Source organism: Hordeum vulgare, chromosome 4H (assembly GCF_904849725.1).
Source record: "Hordeum vulgare subsp. vulgare chromosome 4H, MorexV3_pseudomolecules_assembly, whole genome shotgun sequence".
Classification (NCBI taxonomy): Eukaryota; Viridiplantae; Streptophyta; class Magnoliopsida; order Poales; family Poaceae; genus Hordeum; species Hordeum vulgare.
Genome location: NC_058521.1, coordinates 133,999,899 through 134,023,492, shown reverse-complemented (window position 1 = coordinate 134,023,492; position 23,594 = coordinate 133,999,899). Strand labels below are relative to the sequence as shown.

The 23,594-nt window shown below is 49.1% G+C and overlaps 2 protein-coding genes across 4 annotated transcripts; one reads left to right on the top strand and one right to left on the bottom strand.

Moving 5' to 3' along the window:
• LOC123448145 (proline-, glutamic acid- and leucine-rich protein 1) lies at nt 1-21,859 on the top strand. 3 transcript variants are annotated; one of them, XM_045124933.1, is made up of 14 exons: nt 6-464; nt 1,031-1,147; nt 2,420-2,484; nt 2,676-2,775; nt 2,865-2,936; nt 3,680-3,739; nt 3,915-4,044; nt 4,120-4,310; nt 4,434-4,618; nt 5,011-5,138; nt 5,739-6,082; nt 20,379-20,613; nt 20,987-21,562; nt 21,637-21,770. In XM_045124933.1, exons 1-14 carry the CDS (start codon nt 198-200, stop codon nt 21,648-21,650), a joined length of 2,484 nt encoding a protein of 827 aa, XP_044980868.1. In that variant the 5' UTR covers nt 6-197; the 3' UTR covers nt 21,651-21,770. The 3 variants fall into 3 exon arrangements, with proteins under 3 accessions (XP_044980869.1, XP_044980868.1, XP_044980867.1); XM_045124932.1 differs by having other exon boundaries at nt 10-464; nt 20,987-21,859; XM_045124934.1 differs by lacking the exons at nt 20,379-20,613; nt 20,987-21,562; nt 21,637-21,770 and adding an exon at nt 9,782-9,853 and having other exon boundaries at nt 1-464.
• On the bottom strand, nt 9,872-10,949 carry LOC123448147. Its single transcript, XM_045124935.1, has one exon. The coding sequence runs from the start codon at nt 10,677-10,679 to the stop codon at nt 10,128-10,130; it is 552 nt and encodes a 183-aa protein (XP_044980870.1). The 5' UTR covers nt 10,680-10,949; the 3' UTR covers nt 9,872-10,127.
• Nucleotides 21,860-23,594: the final 1,735 nt, after the last annotated feature.

Genomic DNA, 23,594 nt, shown 5'->3' with positions numbered 1-23,594 from the left:
AAAAAAAGTCACGTAAACTACTCAAACTCTGCTTCTTGAAGCCGCTAGGGTTTTACGGCTTCCATCCCTCCATCCCGGAGCCGCCGCCTTCTTCGATCTCTCCTTCCACCCGCGTGCTCCGCCAGCACCCCGTCCTTATTATTGTCCACCCCAAGTCCGGCGCCCGCCTCCAGTCACGGACCCCTCACTAACCAGCGATGGCCGGCGCCGTCGGCTTCCTCGCGGACGTGAACGACAGCTGGCTTAAGCCACGTCTGCTCCGAGTGGTGGTTGGCGAGCGGATGCCGCAGCCGGGGAGCACCGTCCAGCCGGAGGAGCTTGCCTCCATTGTCGAGGCGGTGCGCACGCACGGTCTCCTCTCCGAGGTCCTCCAGGACCCGTCGGACCAAAAGCTCGCCGAGGCGTGGCGCGCCACGGTCGACGCCTGGGTCGAGCGCGTCGGGGAGCTCGTGGAGAGCGACTCGGTATGTTGCCGTGCCCCCCCCGCCCCCTCCCCCCTCCCCGCGCGTACTTTGCTGTCTTGGGTCTAATTTGGTACCCTAAAAAGAATCTCTCTACCATAATGCTGAACTTGTGTTGCACTTGTATACTAAACCCGATGTGACAAGGTGTGCGTATTTGAGCTAGTTGTTGCTATACACCACTGAAACATTAGTTCTGCTATGTTTCCTCAGTACCCTCTTTTAAAGTTATTTATCAACTACAGTATGAATTATGTCATCTGGTGAGATTGTTTTATTCTGGCAATTGTTATACTTTTGTTGGTCTGTGCTGCAGAAACATTCATGCTCGAACAATATACAATATACAACATACTCCAGCTGTATCAAAATATGAGATGTTTTTTGACACTTTCATAGTGTAAAAAAAGTCTTACATTCTGATACGGAGGTAGTATTCTAAGAATAAAATCTAAACATCTGTAACTGTTTTTCTGATAGATTTAACAACTGTTAAATCTTTGATGTAAAAGAAAATATATCAGACATGCTGTACTAATATTGGCGTCCTCTGTTTATAAATCTTTTAGCCATACAGTTGTTGGTTGGGAACTTGTTTTCTTGGCGTGACTTTCCAAGAGTGCAGCAGTGAGCGCTTTGCTGAATCATACTCTGATTGGTTTGAGAAGATTCTGAGGAACTTGCAGGTACTGCACATTGTTTGCTTCAGTTTTACGTGGAACTTTATGTTCTCGTTTTGTTTTTGTTCTGAGCAATTGTGTGCCCCCATCCCCTGACCCCGACCGCATGTTTCATCACTCTAATGTCTTGAGAAACCCATTATTAGCTTCATAAAATATGTGTTTAAGTTTGTTTGAATTGGTTGAGCTAATTAAATTCCAAGCAGATTATAGACGTGAAGGTAGTGAATATCTGGAAGTATAGAGATATTCCAGATGTGATCAACCTTTGCTGGAATTACACTTAATGTCATATTATTTGATTGACCTCCTTTATGGATTAGACAACTTCCATAAAAATGAAATATTTAGATATTCCAGATGTGATCAACCTTTGCTGGAATTACATTTGATGTCATACTAGTTGATTGACCTGCTTCATTGATAAGACTACTTCCATGAAATTAAATGCGATGTTGAGATTTACTACACCTAGGAGAAAGCAGATGAAGAAGTCTGTCCTCGGCATTGCTCTCTGTGGGAGTGATATCCGTGTAAATTTAGTGTCCCTTGGGTTAACTGAAGTCTGTTTGGCTTGGCACCTTCTGACTGCCTGTGTTTGTGGTTCTTCATAACTTTCTTTGTGAACATTGCTATTTTTCTTTATTTTGGTTATATTGTGATTGTTTTGAGGTCACATCTAAACCGAAGAATGAAATGCCAGTCAGCATTTTCTTTATATTTGAATTGTCGGTGTTCAGTCTATCATAAAACTGCATTTGTTCACTAGATCACTTTTCTCTGAATTTATTATATATCTGATGATGCATGCTAAGCTACCACCGCAATCAATCAATTGGAAATTATATTATGTAACGCCATCCATATTATTCCATATTGATCTAAATACGAACCTTTACATTTGGAAAATTATATCACAAATTGAGCTTGCAGATGATGGCATTTTTTCTATTATTTGACCTATTCTGTGTATTTTACTTTCAATAGGTGTGTAGTAGTACTAGTTATCTTTATGGCTTCACTGAGCTCATTGGCGTGGTGTTATACACTAGCAAGTTTGACTGATTGAGATTGAGCATGGCCTAGTTCAACAAACCACATCCTCACACGAAAAACCCCACCCTACTGGAAATTTTTATCGATGATCTTAAATAATGCTCCCCAGGAGTTCATATAATCCATAGTCTTTACATCCCCAAAGAGAATTATCCTTTCTCTTAATGAAACATTCTCATACATTATTATTTATCTGATATATATTTTTTTCCCACCTAGCAGGGACCGTCTAGCTTGCAACTTGTTACCGTGGTCTCTTGTACTTCCATGTCTGATCTATTTGTGAGGTATGTCATGGAAGCTATGTCCTTTTACTTGCTCAAGCTGTCAAGCACATAGTTGGATTTTCGGTACTTTGTAGTATTGTGAATGTGATTATTTGAAACTAAAGCTCGACAATGTATCCATATCCGTTGCCCTTTCTTTTGTGTACTGTATTTTGTTCAGTTGAAGGCAACATAACTTGTACTTTGATTAGATTGGTGAAATTTTTGAACTTAAAGAAAGAGGCATCATCCTTTGCTGGAAGAGTTGTTGAACCATTGCTGCTGCTTTTAAATGAAAATGGTCCAGTGGCGGTATGTTATTTTCATCCACAGGCTTACTCTGTTTGATTCCAAGCATGCAAGAGTAGATATTTAATCTACTTCTGTCTGTATATTTGCAGGATGAAGCGATTGATTTGCTAAGGACAGTTATTAAATTGTATCCCTCATCTGTTAATCGACACTACAATAAAGTATGTTTACATTTTTATGTTGTAATTCATTTCTTATTGTGATCACATACACATATACCCTTACTCCAGTTTACAACTAAACTTGATGTTTTGTATACGCGTCAAGGCAAAACTTATAAAACTTTGACTCTTATATCTCTTTAAAATATTTATGTTAGCTACCTGAAATATTTTTACGTGTACCTTTGTCTTGAGAAGTATTTCTATAACATCTAAATTTTACTGGGATTTAGAAATATATTTTAATAGAAATTTGTGGTCAAAGCTATGTTTTGGAGACCATTGTCCATGTCCATATCCAAAAGCTTATTGTGAACTGGAGGTATTAGTTCTCTGAGTCTAGAAGGGGGAAACGTTAATCCTTCAGAATAGCTTTGAAGGAAAAGGTTTTGTCAGGTGTTTTAACAAATATTTTTTTTTTGTAAAAGTTGGTTTCTGGGTGGATGTAGGATCATGCAGTTGAAAGTTTGGAATATCTATCTTTTGTTAATTGGAACATCTTTATTGATGATATACATGAGCTACTATCAATGTCTAATTGTGATTTAAATGTAGGTGCGTGGGACGCAAGAGTTCTTTATGTATCATGTTCCTTTTAGATTTAAATTGTCACGTGTCACTTATTTATCATTTTTCTAATTAGTTTCTAGTACATACCTCTGAAATTACAGCAAATTTTCAGCTTCCTGCTATTTCACTGCCTGTTATATTATGTCATATTGTGCTTAATTCACAAAATTCAGGTTGAATCCACCATTGCAGCAAAGATTATGAGTACAGAAGTCAATGTAAAATTATCAAAGGTGAGCACTGTATGCTTCATACTTTATCTTCGAATTAATCTTTTCGGGAGGCTGTGCAAAGTAACATTTGTGTGTTTCATTCTCCATTTTGATGTTCTTTCTTCTGTTGCTCATTGCCATGAAATTTCTCATTCTGTTGACCAACCTCTGTTCTTCGCATCTTCTAATCCTTCAGAAATTTGCGAGAGTCTTAGCAATGCTACCTTCTGTCCGGGTATCTGAAGGCAATTGGTCATTGATGATTCAGAAAGTGCTGATGGGTATAAACAATCTTCTGAACGATGCTTTTGTTGGGCTGGAAGAAGGTAATGTTTGTCATGAGCTATTTTTATTTTCGGTTGTACCATTTTAGGTTGGCTTTGAACAAATAATCTTTGCAGAAAAGAAAGGGCGTGAGATTATGATGCTCCTAGTTCCACCTGGTAATGATCCTCCGCCAGTGTTGGGAGATCAAGTAAAATTGGGAGGCAATTTGCATGTGACAAAGAAATTTCGTGTCTTCACGGTTCCTACCATTTCAGCCCTTGCCCATTGCTGCTGCATGATGCTGACTAGTTATTACCCAGTTCAGGTTAGTGCAAAGCCTCATCTCTTGGTACATTATCGTTACTTGATACGTAATGTCGCTAATAAGCTGCCATTAAGCATTATATTGCTCTAAACTATATTGTTTTACTTGTCATTGTTAAAAAAGGTCACCGTTCCTGTCCGTGCTTTGATAGCTCTGTCACGGAGAGTGCTCTTAGTCGATGGATCATTGCGCAACAAGTCGTTCCCTTCAACTACGTCCTTGCACCAAGAGCTTATTTGTTTTGAGCTTCCATTATTGCATTCATCTTTCTTGGATTTGCTCCATGCAACTATTAAAGGGATGCGAAGGTACCATGCGTATTGCCTCTTATCACTATTATCTACTCCCTCCGTTCATAAATATTAGTCTTTTAGAGGTTCCACTACGAACTACATATGGATGTATATAGACATACTTTAGAGTGTAGATTCACTCATTTTGTTTTGTATGTAGTCTCTAGTGAAATCTCTAAAAAGACTTGTATTTAGGAACGGAGGGAGTAAGACACATCTTAATGTTTATTTTCCACAAGTTTTAAGCTTGCATCAAATACAGCGACATGGACACAAGCGTTTGATAATACTTGAATTTGAAGTAACTTTGGAAACTGGATTTAGTATAGAAGTTCTATTTAATATTAGTCTGGATCTGAGTCTGTACTGGAAAAGGAATTTCTAAATTATCTATTGTCATATTGCAGCCAACTTTTACCGCATGGTGCTAATATTGTACGGCTTGTAACTGATTACTTCAAAATTGCAAAGTTGCCTACTACGAGGACAAAAGCTTACAGCATTGTTCAGCTGTTGCTGACCTCCATGGGTGTTGGTAGGTGATTCCTTTTGTTTGTTTGTTTGTATGCTCACAGTTGCATGATTTTATATATTAATTTAAGTTTTGACAGCGAGTTGTTTTGTCATAATTATGTTTAACCATACCTCAGGCTTGAAATGAATACGGGGACTGCCTGTTTCCAGAGTCGGCACAGTTTAACAATGATTCCGCTTATTTCAGAGTGGAGATAGAACACTAATTCTTGCCTTTCCTTTTTCCTGTTGCCACTGCATAGAAATAATTTGAAGTGTCAAATACTATCATTGGTTTGCGGGATATAGTTTTTCTGTTTATACAAACCTTTGGCAATGATGCTCTCTCAGAACTCAAATTTAACAACAGGCTAGATCTTTGAGGTATGACCATGCTGTATCCAGGGGCCTATGGTCTAACCGTCCCTCCATGTCTTCAAAACATGGAATCCTAACTTAACATTCACATTCCCTGCACTGGTCCATCTCGTGTTTTTCTTTGTTGTTTGACTGTCATACTTCGAGTTGCATCCATACACATGTTTGGTAGATAGCCTTGGTCGTCTTTTAGTCGATTGCGAGTCACACCCATGGCTGAATAAATGATGTCTTTTGTTACCAGGAATGTCTCTCCATTTGTTAGAGGCAATAGTCAGCAATGCAGTTGGTGATCTGGATGATAATTGTGTAAAAGAAGTGACTCTATTCAGCACAAATCCATCAAAAGGGACTAGCGAATCTGTGTCAAAAAGTTACTCCAAGAAGAGGAAGCAAGAACCACAAATACAAAATTCACATGCCTCGGGTTTGGAGAAAGCAGCAATCAGCCCAAAGAAAATGAAAACCTCTTCCATGCGAACTTCATCGAAGGGAATGACCCCTGAAACTCCAGGAGATGTTAGAATGTTCACACCACTCTGTGTTAAAGTGGCTGCACTAGAAACCTTGGAAATTCTTCTGAATGTGGTATGCCTAAAATTTATCTTCATTTTCTCATGTGCCTATTATTTGGATTTTTTTCTTATTACTTCTCTTGTTATACTTATTAGTAGAAAGAGCGTAGGTAACTCTGATTTGGGACTCAATTTCTAGGCTGCGATGAATGTAGCTGGCTAAGCTTTACGCCTTATTTGTAGCTGGAAGGAAGTACTACAGAATCATCTCAGTGGCTTCCTTACAGCCTAAGACTCCCACTGACTTTTAGCCTAAGACACAGACTTGACTCACTAGCTTACTATTCCTTGCAGACTCCCCCCTATTCCTTGCAGATCAGACTTGAATCGATTTGGACCATCCCAAACGTAGCACACAGCTCTTTGGATTTCACCCGCTCTAGTCCTTACGTTAGAATGTCAGCGAGTTGGTCTGTGGTGTTGATGTAATTGGCACTGACACTCCCATCCTCCAAGCAGTCTCTGATGAAATGGTACTGTAGATCGATATGTTTGCTTCATTTATGGAGGTCCAGGTTTGGCCAGCGCCAAGGCGGACTTGCTGTGTTTACCAAGCAGCCAAGCCAGCCAAAGTCCTTGTGTTGAAGCAGATGTGGCAGCCACATACTCTGCCTCACAGGACAGAGCCACCACTCGCTGCTTGAGAGACTGCCAGCTCATCAAGCTGCTACCGAGGAAGAACATGGTGCCACTCCTGCTCTTCCTCGTGTCAATGTCACCGGCGAGGTCACTGTCAATGTAGCCAATCAGCCATGTCTTTCCAGTCTTCCACCTGTAGCGTAGACCGTAGTAGCTGGTGCCAGCAACATAGCGAAGGATGCGCTTCACTGCCATCATGTGCTCTTGTAGGTTGCTCCATGAAGCGACTCACGAAGTCGATGGCGAACGCCAGATCCATCCTTGTGCTCTCGTGGGCTGCCAACGGTCCTTTGCTACTCTGTGGCATCCACCTTTCTCGCCGTGCTCTCACGGCTCAGTTTGAGTTGCCCCTCCATTGGAGTGTGAGCTGGGTTGCAGCCTTCCATTCCTCCAAGCTGAAGGATGCGCGAGGCATAGTGTGCCTAACATAATCTGATGCCATTGCCATCTTGCTGGACTTCGATTCCGAGATAGAATGACAACAGTCCAAGGTCACTCATCTGGAATTTTGCTTCCATCTCGTCCTTGAAGCTCTACACTGCTCCCTTGGATGAACGAGTGATGATCAAATCATCTACATACAGTCCAATGAGCATGATTTCGTCACCGGTGACACGCTGGTGGATCGCGTGCTTGTGCCCACTATTTTTGAAGCTAATTTCCTTGAGCGTGCAGTAAAGCTTCGCGTTCCATTCTCGTGGCGCCTGCCTAAGGCCATAGAGGGCCTTACACAGCTGCATGCTGTTTCCTTCTCCGGTGATGATGAACTGATCGACTGCTTCACATAGACCTCCTTCAGTTCTCCATTAAGGCTGGTTTTACGTCAATGTGGTGGACGGGCCACCCCTCCTGGTCAGCCAAAGCAAGCAGCAGACGGATGGATTCCATGCAAGCCACAGGCGCAAAGACTTCATCAAAGTCAATGCCGTCTTGCTGCACGAAGTTGCGTGTGACCAGCTGTGTTTTGTGCTTGATCACCTTACCAGTTACATTTTTCTTCAATTTGTAGACCCATTTGAGGCCTACTGGTCAACACCCATGTTGTAGATCGACGAGCTCCCATGTCCTGTTTTGCTCCACCGCGTCCATTTCCTTGCGCATGGCTGCTTGTCATGCTTGGCGTCGAGGTTGCGCGGCGCAAGTCCAGATAGTGGTTCTCTAATCAGATTCTGGACCATGTGATAGCGAACTGGTGTGTCTTTGTGAGCAGCATCTGAGTCGATCATCATCATGTGCTGGTGTTGTGGCAAATTCTGGTGTAGCTGGAGCTGATGCAAGTGATGGTGGTGCGGCAGGTGAAATACCCACATGTCCTGTTGACACAGGCTCAACTCGCCCTGAGTTGGATGCATAGATGGGTGCCTTCGCTGCGTGACGGCAGATGTACTGGATGTTGAAGTTGCTGCCCAAGTGCGTGCTGTCATCCGCTGCCCAATCCCAGGTTCCCAGCCACGTTCTACACCGAAGATGACATCTTGGGCAATGCAGATGCGCCTTGTCACAGGGTCCAGCAGCCGGTACGCCTCCCACTTTCCTCCTAGCCGATGAACACAGAGGGAGAGTTGCGATCGTTGAGCTTATGCAGGTTCCCCCATTCCTTAACATACGCCAAGGACCCAAAGGTGCGAAGGTAGTGGACAGCCGGCTTGTGGTCTTGCCACGCCTCGCAAGGTGTCTTTCCAGCAAGGGATTTAGTGGGAGCATGTTTGAGCAGGAAGAGAACAGTGCTCACAGCCTCCCCTGAAAATTCAGCTGACGTGCTCCTCTGTTTCAGCAGAGCATGTGCCGTTGTCACCACAGTTTAGTTTTGTCGTTCGATGATGCCATTTTGCTGCGGGCGTAAGGTGCAGAGAAGTGGTGCTTGATGCCTTCATCAGCATAGTAAGCGGCGAACTCGGTCGAGATAAACTCGCCGCCGTTGTCCGTGTGGAACACGCCCAGTTTGTGTCCGCATCAAACTTCTGCTGCTGTCTGAATTCTTTTGATGACATCAAGTGCGCTGCTCTTGCAAGCCAGGAGCATCACCCACATGTAGCGAGTGGCGTCGTCCATCAGCAGCAAGAAGTAGCGCCGTCCTCCAGGTGTCGCCGGTGAAACAGGACCACAGAGGTTGCCCATGGACAAGCTCAAGTAGCTGCTGCGCGCGGTACCTCGCTTGCCGAGGAGTTGCGTTACATGACGATACTTGGTGATGACATGTGTCACAGAGCTGCCCCATGTGATCCAGCAGTGGAAGCCCGCGTGTCATGGCGAGGTGTAACATCTTCACCAATGCGTTGAAATTGAGATGCCCATACTTCTCATGCCACCGCCAAGCCATGTTGTCATGGCGGGCAGATAAGACATATTGGCCAGGTCACCCTGTAAGATATAGGAGGTAAAGGCGATTCCGGCCATGTCTAACCCGAGTGAGTCGACCTTGCTGATCCCAGATTCGAAGCACAGCTCTTTTGATCAGTCCGCATGCATTCTTGCCGTGGGATGTAGTGGACGCCGCTGAGGGCCTTGTGTTCGCTGTTCTTGCCAGTGAAGATGATTGTGCCCATGCCACAGATTTTGACGATGGAGCCATCTCCAAACTAGAAGTTGCCGATGACCGTGTGGTCGAGCTCGGCAAAAGCATCACCGTGGCCTGTCATATGATTGGTGGCACCGGTATCGAGATACCATCCTTCGACCCGCTTATCATTGTCACGTAGAGTTTGGTTGCTGAAGCAATTCCTTTTTTCCATCATATATATAGAGTTGGGGAATAAATTGAATTTTATATAATGTTATTCATATAACAATAAAATATAGGGTTTAGAAGTATTTTTCTTGATTGCTCCCACCCGCTCATTGTTGTCACGTAGACTGGTTGCTGAAGCAATTCCTTTTTTAAATCACATATATATAGAGCTGGGTAATAACTTGAAATTTATATAATTTGATTCACATGACAATAAAATATAGGGTTTAGATGTAATTTTCTTGATTGCCATGCTAAACATGCAGAGTCCTTTTGGAATGGGAATATTATCATGAAATAACGCTATGCACTGCAATACCATTTATGCCCTGTTTGGTTGCGCAGAATTCGCCGCGGAATTGAATTGGCAATGGAATTCCAAATCAACGATTTCAATGGAATTCCAGTTTTGCTGTTTGGATGCGCATGGTATTCGTCCCTAGAATCAAGGCTGAAATGGAATTCCAAATCCTGTTTGGATACATCATGTGGAATTGAATTTTTTTGGACTTTGAACAATATAACATGGATGATAAATATGTCTCCAACACATAGCACAAAGCGGGTAGTTTTTGTCTTACAAATAGGACAAAGTACGTAGTTTATGTCTTACAAGTAGCAGAAAGGGGGTAGTTTAAGTCTTACAAAGTACATAAATAATAGTTCATAAGAACAACCACAAGGGTAGCAATCATCGAGGCAAGGTCAAGAGCCACGGCTTCCTCAAGTCCCGGGGTAGTGCCATGAGTGACTCAAAGGTGCGCTCATTGGCTGTGAGCTTCCCATAAGCTCTCAGCAGATCATCACCCTCCAAACCAGGTATCTCCTTTAGTGCAGCAAGGATTTCAGATGGAGGAGTCACCTTTTGTGCATCTGTTGTCTTCAAAGCCTCGTCAAAGGTGCATCTCAGCTCTCCCACCATGCTAAGGATAGCATCAGCAGCGCGTGCCCTCTTCTTGGGCGGCTCAGGAGTTTCTGCATCATCATCCCCAACCTGAGCAACTGATGAGGATTGTGGTTGAGCACACTCAGCTCCTGTCTTTGCACCTGCACCTGTCGCATGGTCTTTTGAATATATAGTAGATATAGCTTGCCAATTCTTCACTTGTTCCTGTAGTAAGCTGCATCCTTGTTTGCCTACATAAGACACACATATATTAGAGATGATGTTCAAGTTGCGAAAGAAAGCAATGTCATAAAATTGAAGAGTTCCGTACCTCCACATATCGAAGCCACACTTCATCACTTTCAACCATCACCATGTTATTGTCCCAATCCCATCCAAAGCCACTCTGAGCAAGCATCTTGCTAATGATATCATACTGTCTGTCAAATGTCTTAATTCTTGCTATTATCTTGTCCTTGTTGATGACAACGTCACATGTCTCCTTCACATGCTTTATGCAAGCATTGTACACATGCGGCTTCCAACCATTTTGAGCATGGTCACCCCTGTTGTGATGCTCAACAAGCATGGCCAATAATGCAGTGTCCATCTCAGGAGTCCACACAAGGTAACCCCTACTGGGTTTCTTACCTTTTGCTTCAGCCATGATTCTACGAGTGACATACATAGAAAAATAAGGACAAAGAGCAAGTTGTAGATAGTAAAAACATATGTATATATTAATTCATAGATGATGCATGTACAAAAGACACCACGACAAGAAGCTATTATATCACGCAAAAGAGGTAGGATCACACAAAAGTGTACCATCAACTAGCGTACTTATCTACTCCATTGCTAGTTCAGCATGCGTCACAAGGTACTCAGCAAACATCTCGTCAGCAAAGTCCTGCCTAAACATGTTCCATGCATCGCTTTGTTGCACACTTCTAATGACAGCTGCATCATCTACAGGTTCAGGAACCATAGCTGCTAGTTCAGCGTCGACCTCCTGCAGCAATAGATCATCCCTCATATGTTGTGTATCCCTTGCATAGTTGTGTAACACACAACACGCATTAATAATTCGAATCTGCAAATATTTTGTTCATAGTTAGCATTTGTTATTACATATTAATTATTTCATTGTTAACACACAACATGTATTACCTGGTCATGTATGCCAAAGAAAGAACAAGAACGGAGGATGGCCCATTTTTTCTTCAACAACCCAAAACATCTCTCCACTACGTTTCTAGCACGAGCATGCCGCAAATTGTACAACTCCTTCTCAGTTTGGGGGCGTTGATTACTTGCAACCCACTCTTTCAAGTGGTATCTAGTGGATCGGAACGGAGATAGAAATCCCGGTCCATTTGTGTACCCAGCATCAACTAGGTAGTACTTACCTATATGTCAAGCAAATAAGTTAGTTATGAATTACATATGAGAAAAAGAAAGCCAAGAGAAAGAGTGGTACCCTGTGGTACAACAAATGCATCTTGGCGGTCAATTCTCATAGCATCTTTCAACGCGCGCGAGTCGGATACCGAGCCCTCCCAACCAGGTAGAACATAGAGGAATTTCATGTTCCAATCAACCACACCTAACATGTTAGTGGTGATTTCTTGTTTTCTGTTCCTATACCTCCCTTTGTCAGCCGCCGGAACAAACACACGAATATGACACCCATCTAGAGCTCCAAGTGCATTGGGAAACCACTTCCATTTGTAATCATCCGGAGAAGTGGCAGAAGGCTCAGGGAGCTTGATGAACTCTCCAGTTAGAGATAGGATGGCAGCTAACACATTTTTGAAGTGCCTACTAGTGGTCTCCAAAGACCGCTCAAACCTAATCATTCTCATTTTAGTTCCATGCCCAACAACTTGCAAGAACATAGCAACATTTTCTTCTACTGTGACAAACTTGCTATCTTTGAGACCACACTTCTCACGCAACATAGCACAAAGATTATGAAAATTTCTTTTGGTTAACCGTAGCTCATCATAGCATCTTGTCTCCGACCCATTATATGTTTTTTTCAATACATACTTCCTATATGCAACCTTCTCCTCAGACTCAGTGAAGGCTCCTAGATCCCTCGGTGCCCTTTGAGTACTAACATAAGCTAAAGCAAGCATAGACACCTCAAAAAACATCTTTGTCAAGACTAGCCTTTTTCTTTTTCTTCTTCTGTTCTCTTCGGTAACATAATCGACCAACTCTTGATTAGACATGATGATGCTACATGATGAACAAGCATATAAGCAAGCATAGCACATACATTTTAAATCAAACATTCATCAAACAGAACCTGTTCTCAGATTTTATTCTCAGATTTCTCGGATACCCAATTTTATTCTCAGATTTCTGTTGCATTTTCGTTCTCATATTCACCTACTAATGAACTAGCAATAGCACAAAATAGGCATACATGCATAAATGAACTAGCAGGGTATAACTAGCCAATACCCAATTTTTCGAGAAAACGCAGAGAGTGCGTTTCTTTGTATTGAAAAGGTAGAAAGTCGGTCTCAGAGGAGACGGTTACAATAGATTACACGCAATTCAGTGGACATCCCTGGATGGGGGCAAAACTACCCTAAGCCCCTCGTCCCCAGCTCTAGCCCAACATCTCATCTCATCTTTGATCCCCTCCGCGAGCTCGGGGAGCGACGGAGTGGCATGATCAAATACACACGCATTCCTATGTTTCCAGATCATCCATGGGACTAGCAGTGTGGTGGACCTCAGCGCCTTGCGGAGTGATGGTGGTGTTGCATCTCTCGCCCTGATCCACCAGTCCTGAATGGAGATATCCTGCTCCGGTGCGGGGGCTGGTAGGCGTAGCCAGGAAAGAGCCTCATGCCAGGCTTGCCGCGAGAAGGGGCATGCCAGTAGCAGGTGGTGAATGGTCTCTGGCTCCTGATCGCAAAGCAGGCATCGAGAGTGGTGAGGTAGGCCGCGGCGGGCGAGTCTGTCCGCGGTCCAGCATCGGTCTAGGCTCACCAGCCAGTGGAAAAACTTGACCTTCGGCGGAGCCCATCCCTTCCAGATTAGCTTCCAGGAGTGGCAAGCGAGGGATCCGTGGAAGGTGGCCTGATAGCATGATCGCGCCGAGTAGTCCCCATTAGCAGTCCATTTCCAGACGAGCCTGTCTGGCTCGGCGGACAAGGCGGTGTGCGTGACGCGCTGCCATGTCGTCAAGTATTGGCCAATCTCTTGCAGCCCCACTACACCGCGGATGTCTCGAGCCCACGCGTTGCCGGCGAGGCCATCCGCCACCGTCCGCACCCTCCTCCTGTTCTTGGGAATACATCGGTACAGCATGGGAGCTAGCTCGCGGATCGACTGCCCATGCAGCCATCTGTCTTCCCAGAACAGCGCCGTGCGGCCATCGCCTAGTACCATGAAGGTGGAGGCATAGAAGAGGCCGAGCTCCTCATTGGAGAACTGCAGGTCCATACCTTTCCAGGCCCTGTCGGCGTCCGTCTTAGATAGCCAGAGCCACCGCAGCCTAAGTGCTAGCCCAGTCCGCTCCAAATCTCGGATGCCCAGCCCTCCCAAAGCGAGAGGCCGGCTGACCATGCGCCAGTTAACATGACAGTGCCCTCCCTGAGCAGCCGCACGGCCAGCCCAGAGGAAGCCGCGCTGTATCTTCTCTAGTTGTTTCAGGGTCTTCTTCGGTGGTGTCAGGGTGAGCATCTGGTGGATTGGGATCGCGCTGAGGACCGATCTGACCAATGCCAACCTCCCAGCTTTGTTCATGAGCCATGCTTTCCATGTCGGGAGGCGGCCAGCCACAGCATCGACTAGCGGCTGCATCTGAGCTGGCGTGGGTCGTCGGGTGGTGAGCGGTATACCCAGGTAGGTGATGGGCAGGGTCGCCGTCTGGCAGCCCAATGCCTCTATCAGGGCATCGCTCTCCTCGTCGCCGTGTAGGGTCGTGGCCGAGCTCTTGCCATAGTTTACCCGCAAGCCCGACACGGCCTCGAAGATACCTAGGATGCCCTTCACCGCGAGCACCTCATCCATCTCAGCATGGCAAAACAGCATCACGTCATCGGCGTAGAGCGAAACGGCCGGAACAGTACGTTGGGGGTGCAGCCGCCGGAGTATGCCAGCCTGTAGAGCCCGATGCATGAGGCGGCCCAGCGCGTCGACAGCGAGGACGAATAGCTGCGGTGATGTGGAGTCCCCTTGACGCAGCCCGCGACGGTGCCAAATCGGGGGGCCAGGCATGCCATTGAGCATGACCCACGTGCTGGCCGAGGAGAGTAGTATGGCTATCCACTCCCTGAACTGTCCCCAAACCCATATTGGCGCAACATCTCGAAGAGGAACGGCCAAGATATGGAGTCGAAAGCCCGAGTGAGATCGAGCTTGAGCATGATGCACGGGGCGCCCAAGTGGTGAAGCATCCGGAGAGACTGCCGGACTAGCATGAAGTTGTCGTGGAGGGAGCGGCCGGCAATGAATGCGTTCTGGTTACGGCTGACTAGGCTGTCCAGCTTGGGGGCGATACGCAATGATAGAACTTTGGCGAATAGCTTGGCCATGATGTGGATCAGGCAAATAGGCCGGTAGTCGCCCAGTTTTTGTGCATCCGTGCGCTTAGGCAGCAGGGTCAGGAGGGCTTGGTTGAGCTTAGCAAACCTTCGCCCACGCAGTAGGAATAACTGGTCAAAAACATCCAGGATATCCTGCCTAATAACGCCCCAACAGGCCCGTAAGAACTCAGCGGAGAACCCGTCTGGCCCTGGTGCCTTATGTGCCGGCATGTGCTGCACCGCAGCCCAGATCTCCTCCGGGGTGAAGGGCGCATCCAGGCTGCCAAGGTCATCAGCCGTGACGAGCTGCTCGAGGTCCAGAGTGTGCTCACGGTCCACAGCAGTGCCCAGCAGCCCGTCAAAGTGCGTGAATGCCGCGTGGACCATCTCGTCATGCTCACATAGCACATGTCCGTCAACTAGGAGGCTGTGCACGCGGTTCTTCTGACGCCTGAACGTACACTGCTTGTGGAAGAAGCTCGTGTTGGCGTCGCCCTCGGCCAGGAAGGAAATGCGGGCGCGTTGCCGCGCGATGGTGCGCTCCAGAGAAGCCAGCCCAAGGTACGCCACCTTGAGCTGCTTGCGCAGCCAGTCCTCTGTCGGGGCGAGCAGGCGACTCTCCATCGCGTGGTCGAAGCGGGCGATCAGCTCTCGGCATATTGCCAGTTTGTCCCGGACATTGCCCGTGGACCTAGCACTCCAACTCGTCAGGGTGCGGGCGGTGGCCTGCAGTCGCCGGACCAGCCGCTGGAAGGGGTCGGGGTCATCCACCGAGCTCCAGGCTGTGGCGACCGTGTTCTGAAATCCATCGCGGCTGGGCCAGAAGGCCTCGAAACGGAAGCGTCTGCGGGCCGTGGGCATGGGGGAGCAGTCCAACAACAGTGGGCAGTGATCCGACACGACGGATGCAAGGCATCTGAGGTGGCACTCTCCGTGGTAATCCTCCCAGTCCGAGGTGCAGAGAACTCGATCGAGGTGCACAAGCGTCGGCGGGGTCTGCTCATTAGACAAAGTGAAGCGGCGCCCATTCAGGTATACCTCCTTCAGGGCAAGATCGTTAATGGCACGACGGAACCTTCCCATCATGCGGCGGTTCAGGGTACCAGCGCTCTTGTCGGCGTCCCGGTAGATGAGGTTGAAATCGCCGCATAGCATCCAAGGGCCCGGGCAAGCAGCCCGAATGTCCCGCAGCTCTTGCAGGAATAGTATCTTGTCTGGGTCGCTTTGAGGGCCATACACCGTGGTGGCTTACCACGGTGCACCACTAGGTGCGCACACTTTAACCGTGATCGCGTTTTGGGTGAATAGGGGATCGAAGATGGTGACAGCCCTACTCTTCCAAGCGATGAGAATGCCGCCGCGGGTGCCGTCGGCCGGGAGATAAGTAGAGCCATCGAACTCGGACCCGAGGGTGTCTAGCACAATCGACGAGCAGACCAACGTCATTTTAGTTTCCTGGAGGCATACAATGGACGCACTGGTGGTACATATCAGGGAGCGTATGGCGCAGCTTCTAGCGCGCGAGTTCAAGCCCCTGACATTCCAAACCACTATCTGGGGTCCTGGATACATGAGCACGAGGTCGACAACAGGCACCACCAGCCTAGCGCGCGCAAGCCATGGCATCACCAGCCGGCATAGACAGGCCTGCAGGGATCGCACGGTCTACGAGGGCGGCTATGGCATGCAGCGCTGGAAGCTTGATCGGCGCGGCGAACATGTCGTCGTATGCTTTCATCTCGACGGGGGTGATCTGCTGATGCGCGCTGACGATCCCTAGGGTGCGAAGAATCTGCACCACCGCCCTCCTGTCCGTGGTGCAGGCCGCGGGTGCCGGAGCAATGACGGCGGCGGAACGACCCCTCCTGGGGCTGAAGTTGAGAGGGGGCCGCTGGCGTTTCCCGGGAGATGGCAGCATCGCATCAAGCTGCTTAGTGGCTGCGGACAGGAATGCTCCCAGCGTCCAAGTCTGTCCGGTGGCTACACAAGGTTTGCGTCTCTGCATAGTAAGCGTCGGCGACGCAAAGCGCCCTGGTAGCGAAGACCGCGCCCGGTTGCTGATAGGGGTGCTGATAGGGGTCGCCCCAGGGTCCGGCTGGCCGGCAGGCCTCGGCAGGATAGAGATGTGGCCGCGACCGCGGGGTGACTCCTCTCCTGGTCTCTGCTCTTGTTGCGCGTCCAGGGGCTCAACAGGTCGAAGAACAGGCGGGCCCTCTGCCGCGCGCCTCTGTAGGAGCAGGCGTGGCCTTAGTGGGCAGGAGATCGTTGGCCAGAGCCCCAGAAGCAGCGACGTCAGCCACCAGCCCATAGGCCTCGGTCCCAGCGGCACCTAAGGGCGCTGGCACGGCGCTGGCAGTCACGATGGCAGCGGGCCCCGCCTCCAGGGAGCAGGCTGGTAGGGACGGGGCGGCGTCAGCAGGGCTGGTGGGGGGGGGGGGGGCGATGCGCGTCCCGCCCTCTCCTCAAAGGCGCGGGAAAGGAGCCGGGGGGGTTGGTCAAACGTGGGCATCGTTGGTGCGGCGAGGGGTGGGATCTGCTCTATTTGCCCCGACCGGGGCGCAGGCGATGACCTCACGCGCTGCACGGCGGGCCCCAGGCGCAGCAGGCACCGACCCCGACAGGGCATAAGATCAGCCGTTGCAGGAGTGGCCCCGTCCGTATCTGCTTCGGTCGCGCGCGAGGACGACGCCCCGGCCGCATCGTGACCCTGAGCGACAAACGGGTGGGTGCCAACTGTCCCAAAGCGAACAGCCGAACCGTCCTCCACATCTTTGGTCGTCACTTTACGCGAGGGACCCACGGACAAAGTCGCTTTGGTCGTCACGGCTCGCGTCTGATGGTGTCCTCTTCTGACGCCGTGACGGGGGCATGCTGGGCCCTGCTGCCCAGGCCAGGTCAGCATGCCAGCCCGCTTGGGGCACCTCCCTTGCCGCGGCGCGGCCGGGTACGGCCAGGGAGCCACCATGCCGGCGCCGTCTGCACGGCCGGAGGGGCCTCGTGCGTGTGCGAGCGGCGCGAGCACGTCCACTGCCATACCATCGGCCCGCCCGTTCTGTGCGTCAGCCGTACGACGGCGTTTGCGGCCACGTCGGCGAGCGCGCCCAAGCCCCGGACCAGGACCGTGTCCGTGCTCATCGCCGGGGCCATGGCGGCCGCCTTCGCCACCGTCGTCACCGTCTCCGGCGCTGCCCGCGGCGTCCTGGGCGATGGCCGGAGCAGCCCTGATCAGCTCCGCCTTCGTGAGAGCAATGGAGACGGGGAAAGTGAGCGTGTGGATGTCGGGCGCCTTCGACGAGATACGGCCGGGCAGCTGCTCGATGATCTCCAGGGTGGCGGCGCGCCGGATGTCCGTCGGGTCGTGGGCGCGCCCGGTGACGCGGAAGACGGCCATGTCCTCGCGAGAGCGCGTACGGGGGTGCAGGCGCTGGATCCAGCAGCTGCCGCCCAGCACGTGCTCCACCGTGGAGAGCAGCCAGGCGTGGGCGGGGATGCCGCGGATCTCCAACTCGACGCGGTACTCGAGCTCGCCATTGCCGGCGTGGGCAAGCTTGCACCAGGGCCGAAGGGACAGGGCAAAGCGCGGCGAGCTGAGGAAGTGCTCGCCGTGGAATCTTCTCATGGTTGCGAGGGAGGAGAAGAGAATCAGGAAGTCCTCCGGGCGATGCTGATGGACCGACAAGTCGCCCTCCTCAAGCTCCAGGGAGGACATGACGAGCTCGGCCACCTCGATCAGGGACACGACTGGCCGGGTGCCTGTGACGGTGGCCACCATTGCGCGGCCGAGCACGAGCTCCGCCTCGTCCATTTCTTCCGTCTGGGCCAGGAACACGCGGGCGGGGGCATCGTTAGCCTGGCGAGGCCGCTGTGGGGGAGGTACTACAGCGGTGGGGGCCAGAGCGGGCAGGTGCGTCGCTGGGGGGACGCCCTGGCCGGAGCACCGCGAGGGGGCCTGGGCTGCTGTTCCCCGCTGGCGCGCCGGGAGCGCTGGGGCGCGGCCGCGGGTCGCCGTCCATCGCAGTCGCGGGAGGCGTGGCCAGAGGCGAGACAGCGGCGGCAGCGGATGTCGTTGGGGCAGTCCCTGACGCAGTGGCGGTGATCAAGGCACCGAAAGCAGAGGCCCGCGAGCTCCTCCGGGGAGGGACTGCGGCGGCGCGCAGGCGAGGTCGCGGCCGGCGCCACGCGACGCGGGCGACGAGGCCGTTCTCAGCGACGGGCCTGTTGGAAGCCGTCGACGTTGAGCACTGGGCCACCCGAGACGCGATGCACCTCCGAGCGGGGTCCTTGGCGCGCGGGGGGGGGGGGGGGGGGGGGGCCAGGGGCGAGGGCGGCCGGCGGAGTGCGGGCGACGTCTCTGTACGAGCGCGCCGAGGACTCGCTCTCCGAGCTCGACCAGCGGTCCCCGTAAGAGACACGCTCGCCGGAGAGGGTCTCGCGGCGGTCGACAGGGTCAGCCCCCACTGGAGCCATGTCGCGGGAGGAAAGGGCCGCGGGAGCCATGACGCGGGAGGAGAGGGCCGCGGGGGAGGTCCGGCCGGCGGGGACGGGGGCGGCGATGGGAGCGCGGCGCAGTAGTCAGGCTAGCGGGGTGCGGGGGCGGAGCGGAGAGCGGGGTGGAGCGGAGCCATCTTCAGATATTGGTTGTCTTCCCAATACCCAATTTTATTCTCAGATTTCTATTGCATTTTCGTTCTCATATTCACTACTAATGAACTAGCAATAGCACAAAATAGGCATACATGCACAAGCCCAAAACAATAACCAGACCACTCATTCAAGCCCTGCTGGCGCGAGGCGAGGGAGGAGGAAGCAAAGCACGGTGGAGGGGCCGACGCCGCGAGGCGAGGGAGGAGGAAGCAGAGCAGGGGTGCGGTGTGGCCGTGCGGCGTCGGCGGGGCCAGAGCGCGGGGTGGCCGCGGGTCAGCGAGGGGGGAAGGGATGTTGACCCGCCACGCCGCAGCATCCATGGCTGCCGTCGGTCACCATCCCCCCGTCAATCCCCGATCTAGGGTTCGGCCCATGCGGGGAGGGGCCGGCCAGGGGTAGGGGCGAGATGGACGAGGGAGGCGGCGAGGAGAAGGTGGGCGGGGAAGAGGAGGAAGGGCTGGAGATGGAGGCTCACCTGCTCGGGCCGCCGGCGAGGACTCCCGCCTCGTCTGTGCTCGCGAGGGAGGCGGCGAGGAGAAGGTGGGCAGCAGGTCGGGGGAGAAACGGTTCGCACCTCCAGATTCCGCGAGATTCCCACCTCCAGAGCTCGGAAACGGTTCGCACGCGGGGCGGGTCTGCTCGGAATTGGGCCTGGGTTTCCAGATGCAAATTCCTAGTACAACCAAACAAAAGAATTAGGGGCCCAATTCTAGATTCCTTAATTCCATGCTCAATTCTATGCAACCAAACAGGGCATTAGAGTCATTTGCAATGTTATCTAATTATCACAATGGTGCTTGGGTCTCAATTCTCTGTGGTTACAATGTCTGATGTATAATATACATTTTATTGCCTTGATCAGGGGGGTTCACTGAGGACAGATCACTGGAGGGCAAAAGTGGACTTGCTCCTAATTAACATAGCTACAAGTGCTTGCGACTCAGGAGCAGGGTATGAGCCATCAACATCCAAAGTCGGGGAGACAAGCATATCAGACTTTCGACTTGCTTCATTGAAGGCATTGCTGGCATCTTTTCTCTCGTCTCCTCATGCCTGGCCACTTTATTTAGCCCAAGGAACTGAACTCTTCAGAAAAGGTAAAATCTCATGTCTATCATTTACTTGTCTGCAGATGGAATAATTAATTTTGTGTCTCGTAATTAATAGATGGTTAATTGAAAGAAAAAATGGAGAGTTTTGCTTGAACTATCTCTGGATATAATACAGTAAAGAAGAACAAAAGATAAAATACACTTGGTACATTCGTACACTCATGATTCATGCCCGCCCACGTGTGCGCATGAGCTTGATTTGCCTTTTTGGCCTGTGGATTTGGTATATGGAAGGAGTTTGCTAGGGTGGCTCCATATTTTCATGAAAGTAATAGTGTTGGCTTTTTTTCTTTTTTGGGGGGGGGGGGGGGGTCAGATATCCTTTAAAGTAACAACTATCATCTCTTGTTTATTACAGGGAAGCTAGAGATAGGCACTACGCTCGCAGAGTTTTGTTCGCATGCCTTGCTGGCTTTGGATGTTCTTACGCACCCTCGAGCCCTTTCTCTAGAAAAGGCAGGTCCTTTAGTTCCTGCACTCAACCGCAGTGAACCAGAAAAGGCAATTTTTGGTGCTGGCACATTTAACTTTTCACCATCCAAAGGGCAGGGCCAGGTTATTGTGGATGAAGATACTTATGATGATTGGTTGCCATCCATCAAGGATAATGAACCGACAGAAAAGTCCACTGTAAAAGAAGTTCTGCAAATTGATTCAGATACAATTGCTGAGGCAGTAGAAGATGTTCCTGCATGCAACAAGAGGGATGCCATTATGTTGGTTGCGACCACAGAAGAAACCTCCGAGCCAATGACAGTGGATAATCCTTCTAGCTCCAATGCTGTTTCAAATCCAATCTACTCAAGGCCACCTGAAACACAGAAAGCCGCAGCTACCCCTTTTCGAGAGGAAAAGCGCGGCTACCACGTTGATTCTCTGGTTCAGAATACAAGCGCAGCTGTTAACCTACCATTCCGCAATCTGGCAACCTCAGGTGAAAAACCATCTGACCCAGGTGTTGCTGCTCTGAGCAGCTATAAAGATGTCTCTTTAACCCGCTTCATTCAGCCCATCAAGGCTGACTTGTCTGATACAGAGTCGGGAGACTCGATGCCAGAGATACAAGACGGTGACCCGGATTCCGACTATTGAGCTTCCTTCAAGGATAAACGTATACCCTTGCTTTTTTTTGCCCATCTTTATCAGCATATCCCTTGGCATTGAGCCATTTTTGCTATATACTACATGTCTCAGTTTATCTAAGAATGACCATCGGCATAACGTTCGTGTATTCTGTTGCTTTCCGTACCTATGACACTTGCATGGTTTGCCAGCGTCTTTGTGCCCAGTGCAAGGAAGATGGGGCAGCTCTGTAGAAAAATTATACAGTACAAGGATTAGTTCTTTCCTTTTTTGTGAGAACCTAAAGACAGGGACAACTTGACAAGCGTCAACCATGAATTCCAAGCCAAAAATGAGTGGTTATACAAACAAGCTGTTCGAGTTGAACAATAATATAAAACGCCAACGGGCAATGGTTCACTGTATAACAGTAGCTGAGTTGTGTCATACTCCCTCCATTTCTAAATATAAGTCTTTCTAGAGATTTCACTAAATGACTACATACGAAGCAAAATGAGTGAATCTATACTTTAAAATATGTCTATATACATCTGTATGTAGTTTCCTAGTGAAATATCTAAAAAGACTTATATTTAGGAACGGAGGGAGTACTAATTAGGCTAGATGTTTCTGACACCAGATCTTGCTGTAAGTTATCCATTGTTAATTAACGTCAGATCATCCTAGAAGCAGCGAAAAGAAACATAGTATCAAAAGGTATTCTGCGCTGCTTGGGGTGGATACACACTGTCCGGTTTCTTACCATGGTTCTGTATCCTTGATGGCAGCATGAAAGAAGAAACCGACAGTGATTGCTTTGAAACGCCATCCAATTTATATCTCAATAGAAGGTTTTAAATAGCGGATAGCAAGCTGACAATGAATTGTGGTTGGCGTAGCGGATTGCTGATTGAGGGTGATATTGTGGGTGTGACGTCCGTGTAGCGAATTTGAAAATCTACTACCTCCGTTTGAAAATATGACATCATTTTTGAAACTGACATTGTCAAAGATGTGACGGAAGTAGTAGTAAATTTTAGATTGTTAGCATATTTCTAGACTAGTGAGAACAAAACTGTCATTTATTTGAGCAATCGTGTGTTAGGATGTGTAACTTCACATGATAACTAAACGTCATCTATACAAGTTTTTGTATGAAATATTTATACAAGTACTTAAGCATATAGACAATAAGTAATCATAAATTTATATAACTAGATGATACCCCGTACGTTGTTGAGAAAATCTTGTTTAAAAATTCATTGTTATAACTAAGGAAAATAAAATGTAAAGAGTATTTCTTGATATGCACTTTGAAATTAATGACGCTTTTGTTAGGTTGCACTAGCAAAAGGGTCCGTGCGTTGCAATGGAAGAAAAAAATACCACACGCTTTAAATATTTTTATAATCATTTTGATTTATTATAATAATAAGCTAACTAATTAATGTAGTCCGTCCTATCCTATTTTGTTGAGAAATTAACCCGTCCATTGTTAATTCCAGCATGATGATAAATTGAGCGGAACAAGCAAAGCAAAACAAAGAGCCTACGTGAATTGATCAATGGACTGTTATCTTATTTCACTTATGGGGTAGAGAATGTGGGATCAGATGACAAACTGAAGGTGGTGTTTCATTCTCTGTCTCTACAACAATGCAATCTTACATTCAATACATTCATTCATCAGCAAACAAATCCTCACAAAACAATTTTTTTTGCCGGTGCTTGGCACATGGTTGGAGGCATGGGGAGGGGATCTCACCAGATGATGAGTTTCTGCCGGAGGAGGGGATACGATGAGGGGAGCAAGGGTTAGGCGCCTCTATCTGGCCATAAGGAGTCGCCGTTGTCGCGCCATAACCTCGGAGTTCCCCGTGTGAGCCATGGAGGCCGGCCTCCAC

What these genes read in the sequence shown, in the direction of transcription:
- LOC123448145 (XM_045124932.1), top strand. Translation starts at nt 198, where the DNA reads ATGGCCGGCGCCGTCGGCTTCCTCGCGGACGTGAACGACAGCTGGCTT. An exon ending in AGCTCGTGGAGAGCGACTCG is followed by an intron (nt 465 to 1,030) that starts GTATGTTGCCGT and finishes TAAATCTTTTAG; the next exon opens with CCATACAGTTGTTGGTTGGG. An exon ending in AGATTCTGAGGAACTTGCAG is followed by an intron (nt 1,148 to 2,419) that starts GTACTGCACATT and finishes CCCACCTAGCAG; the next exon opens with GGACCGTCTAGCTTGCAACT.
- LOC123448147 (XM_045124935.1), bottom strand. Translation starts at nt 10,679, where the DNA reads ATGAAGTGTGGCTTCGATATGTGGAGGTACGGAACTCTTCAATTTTAT.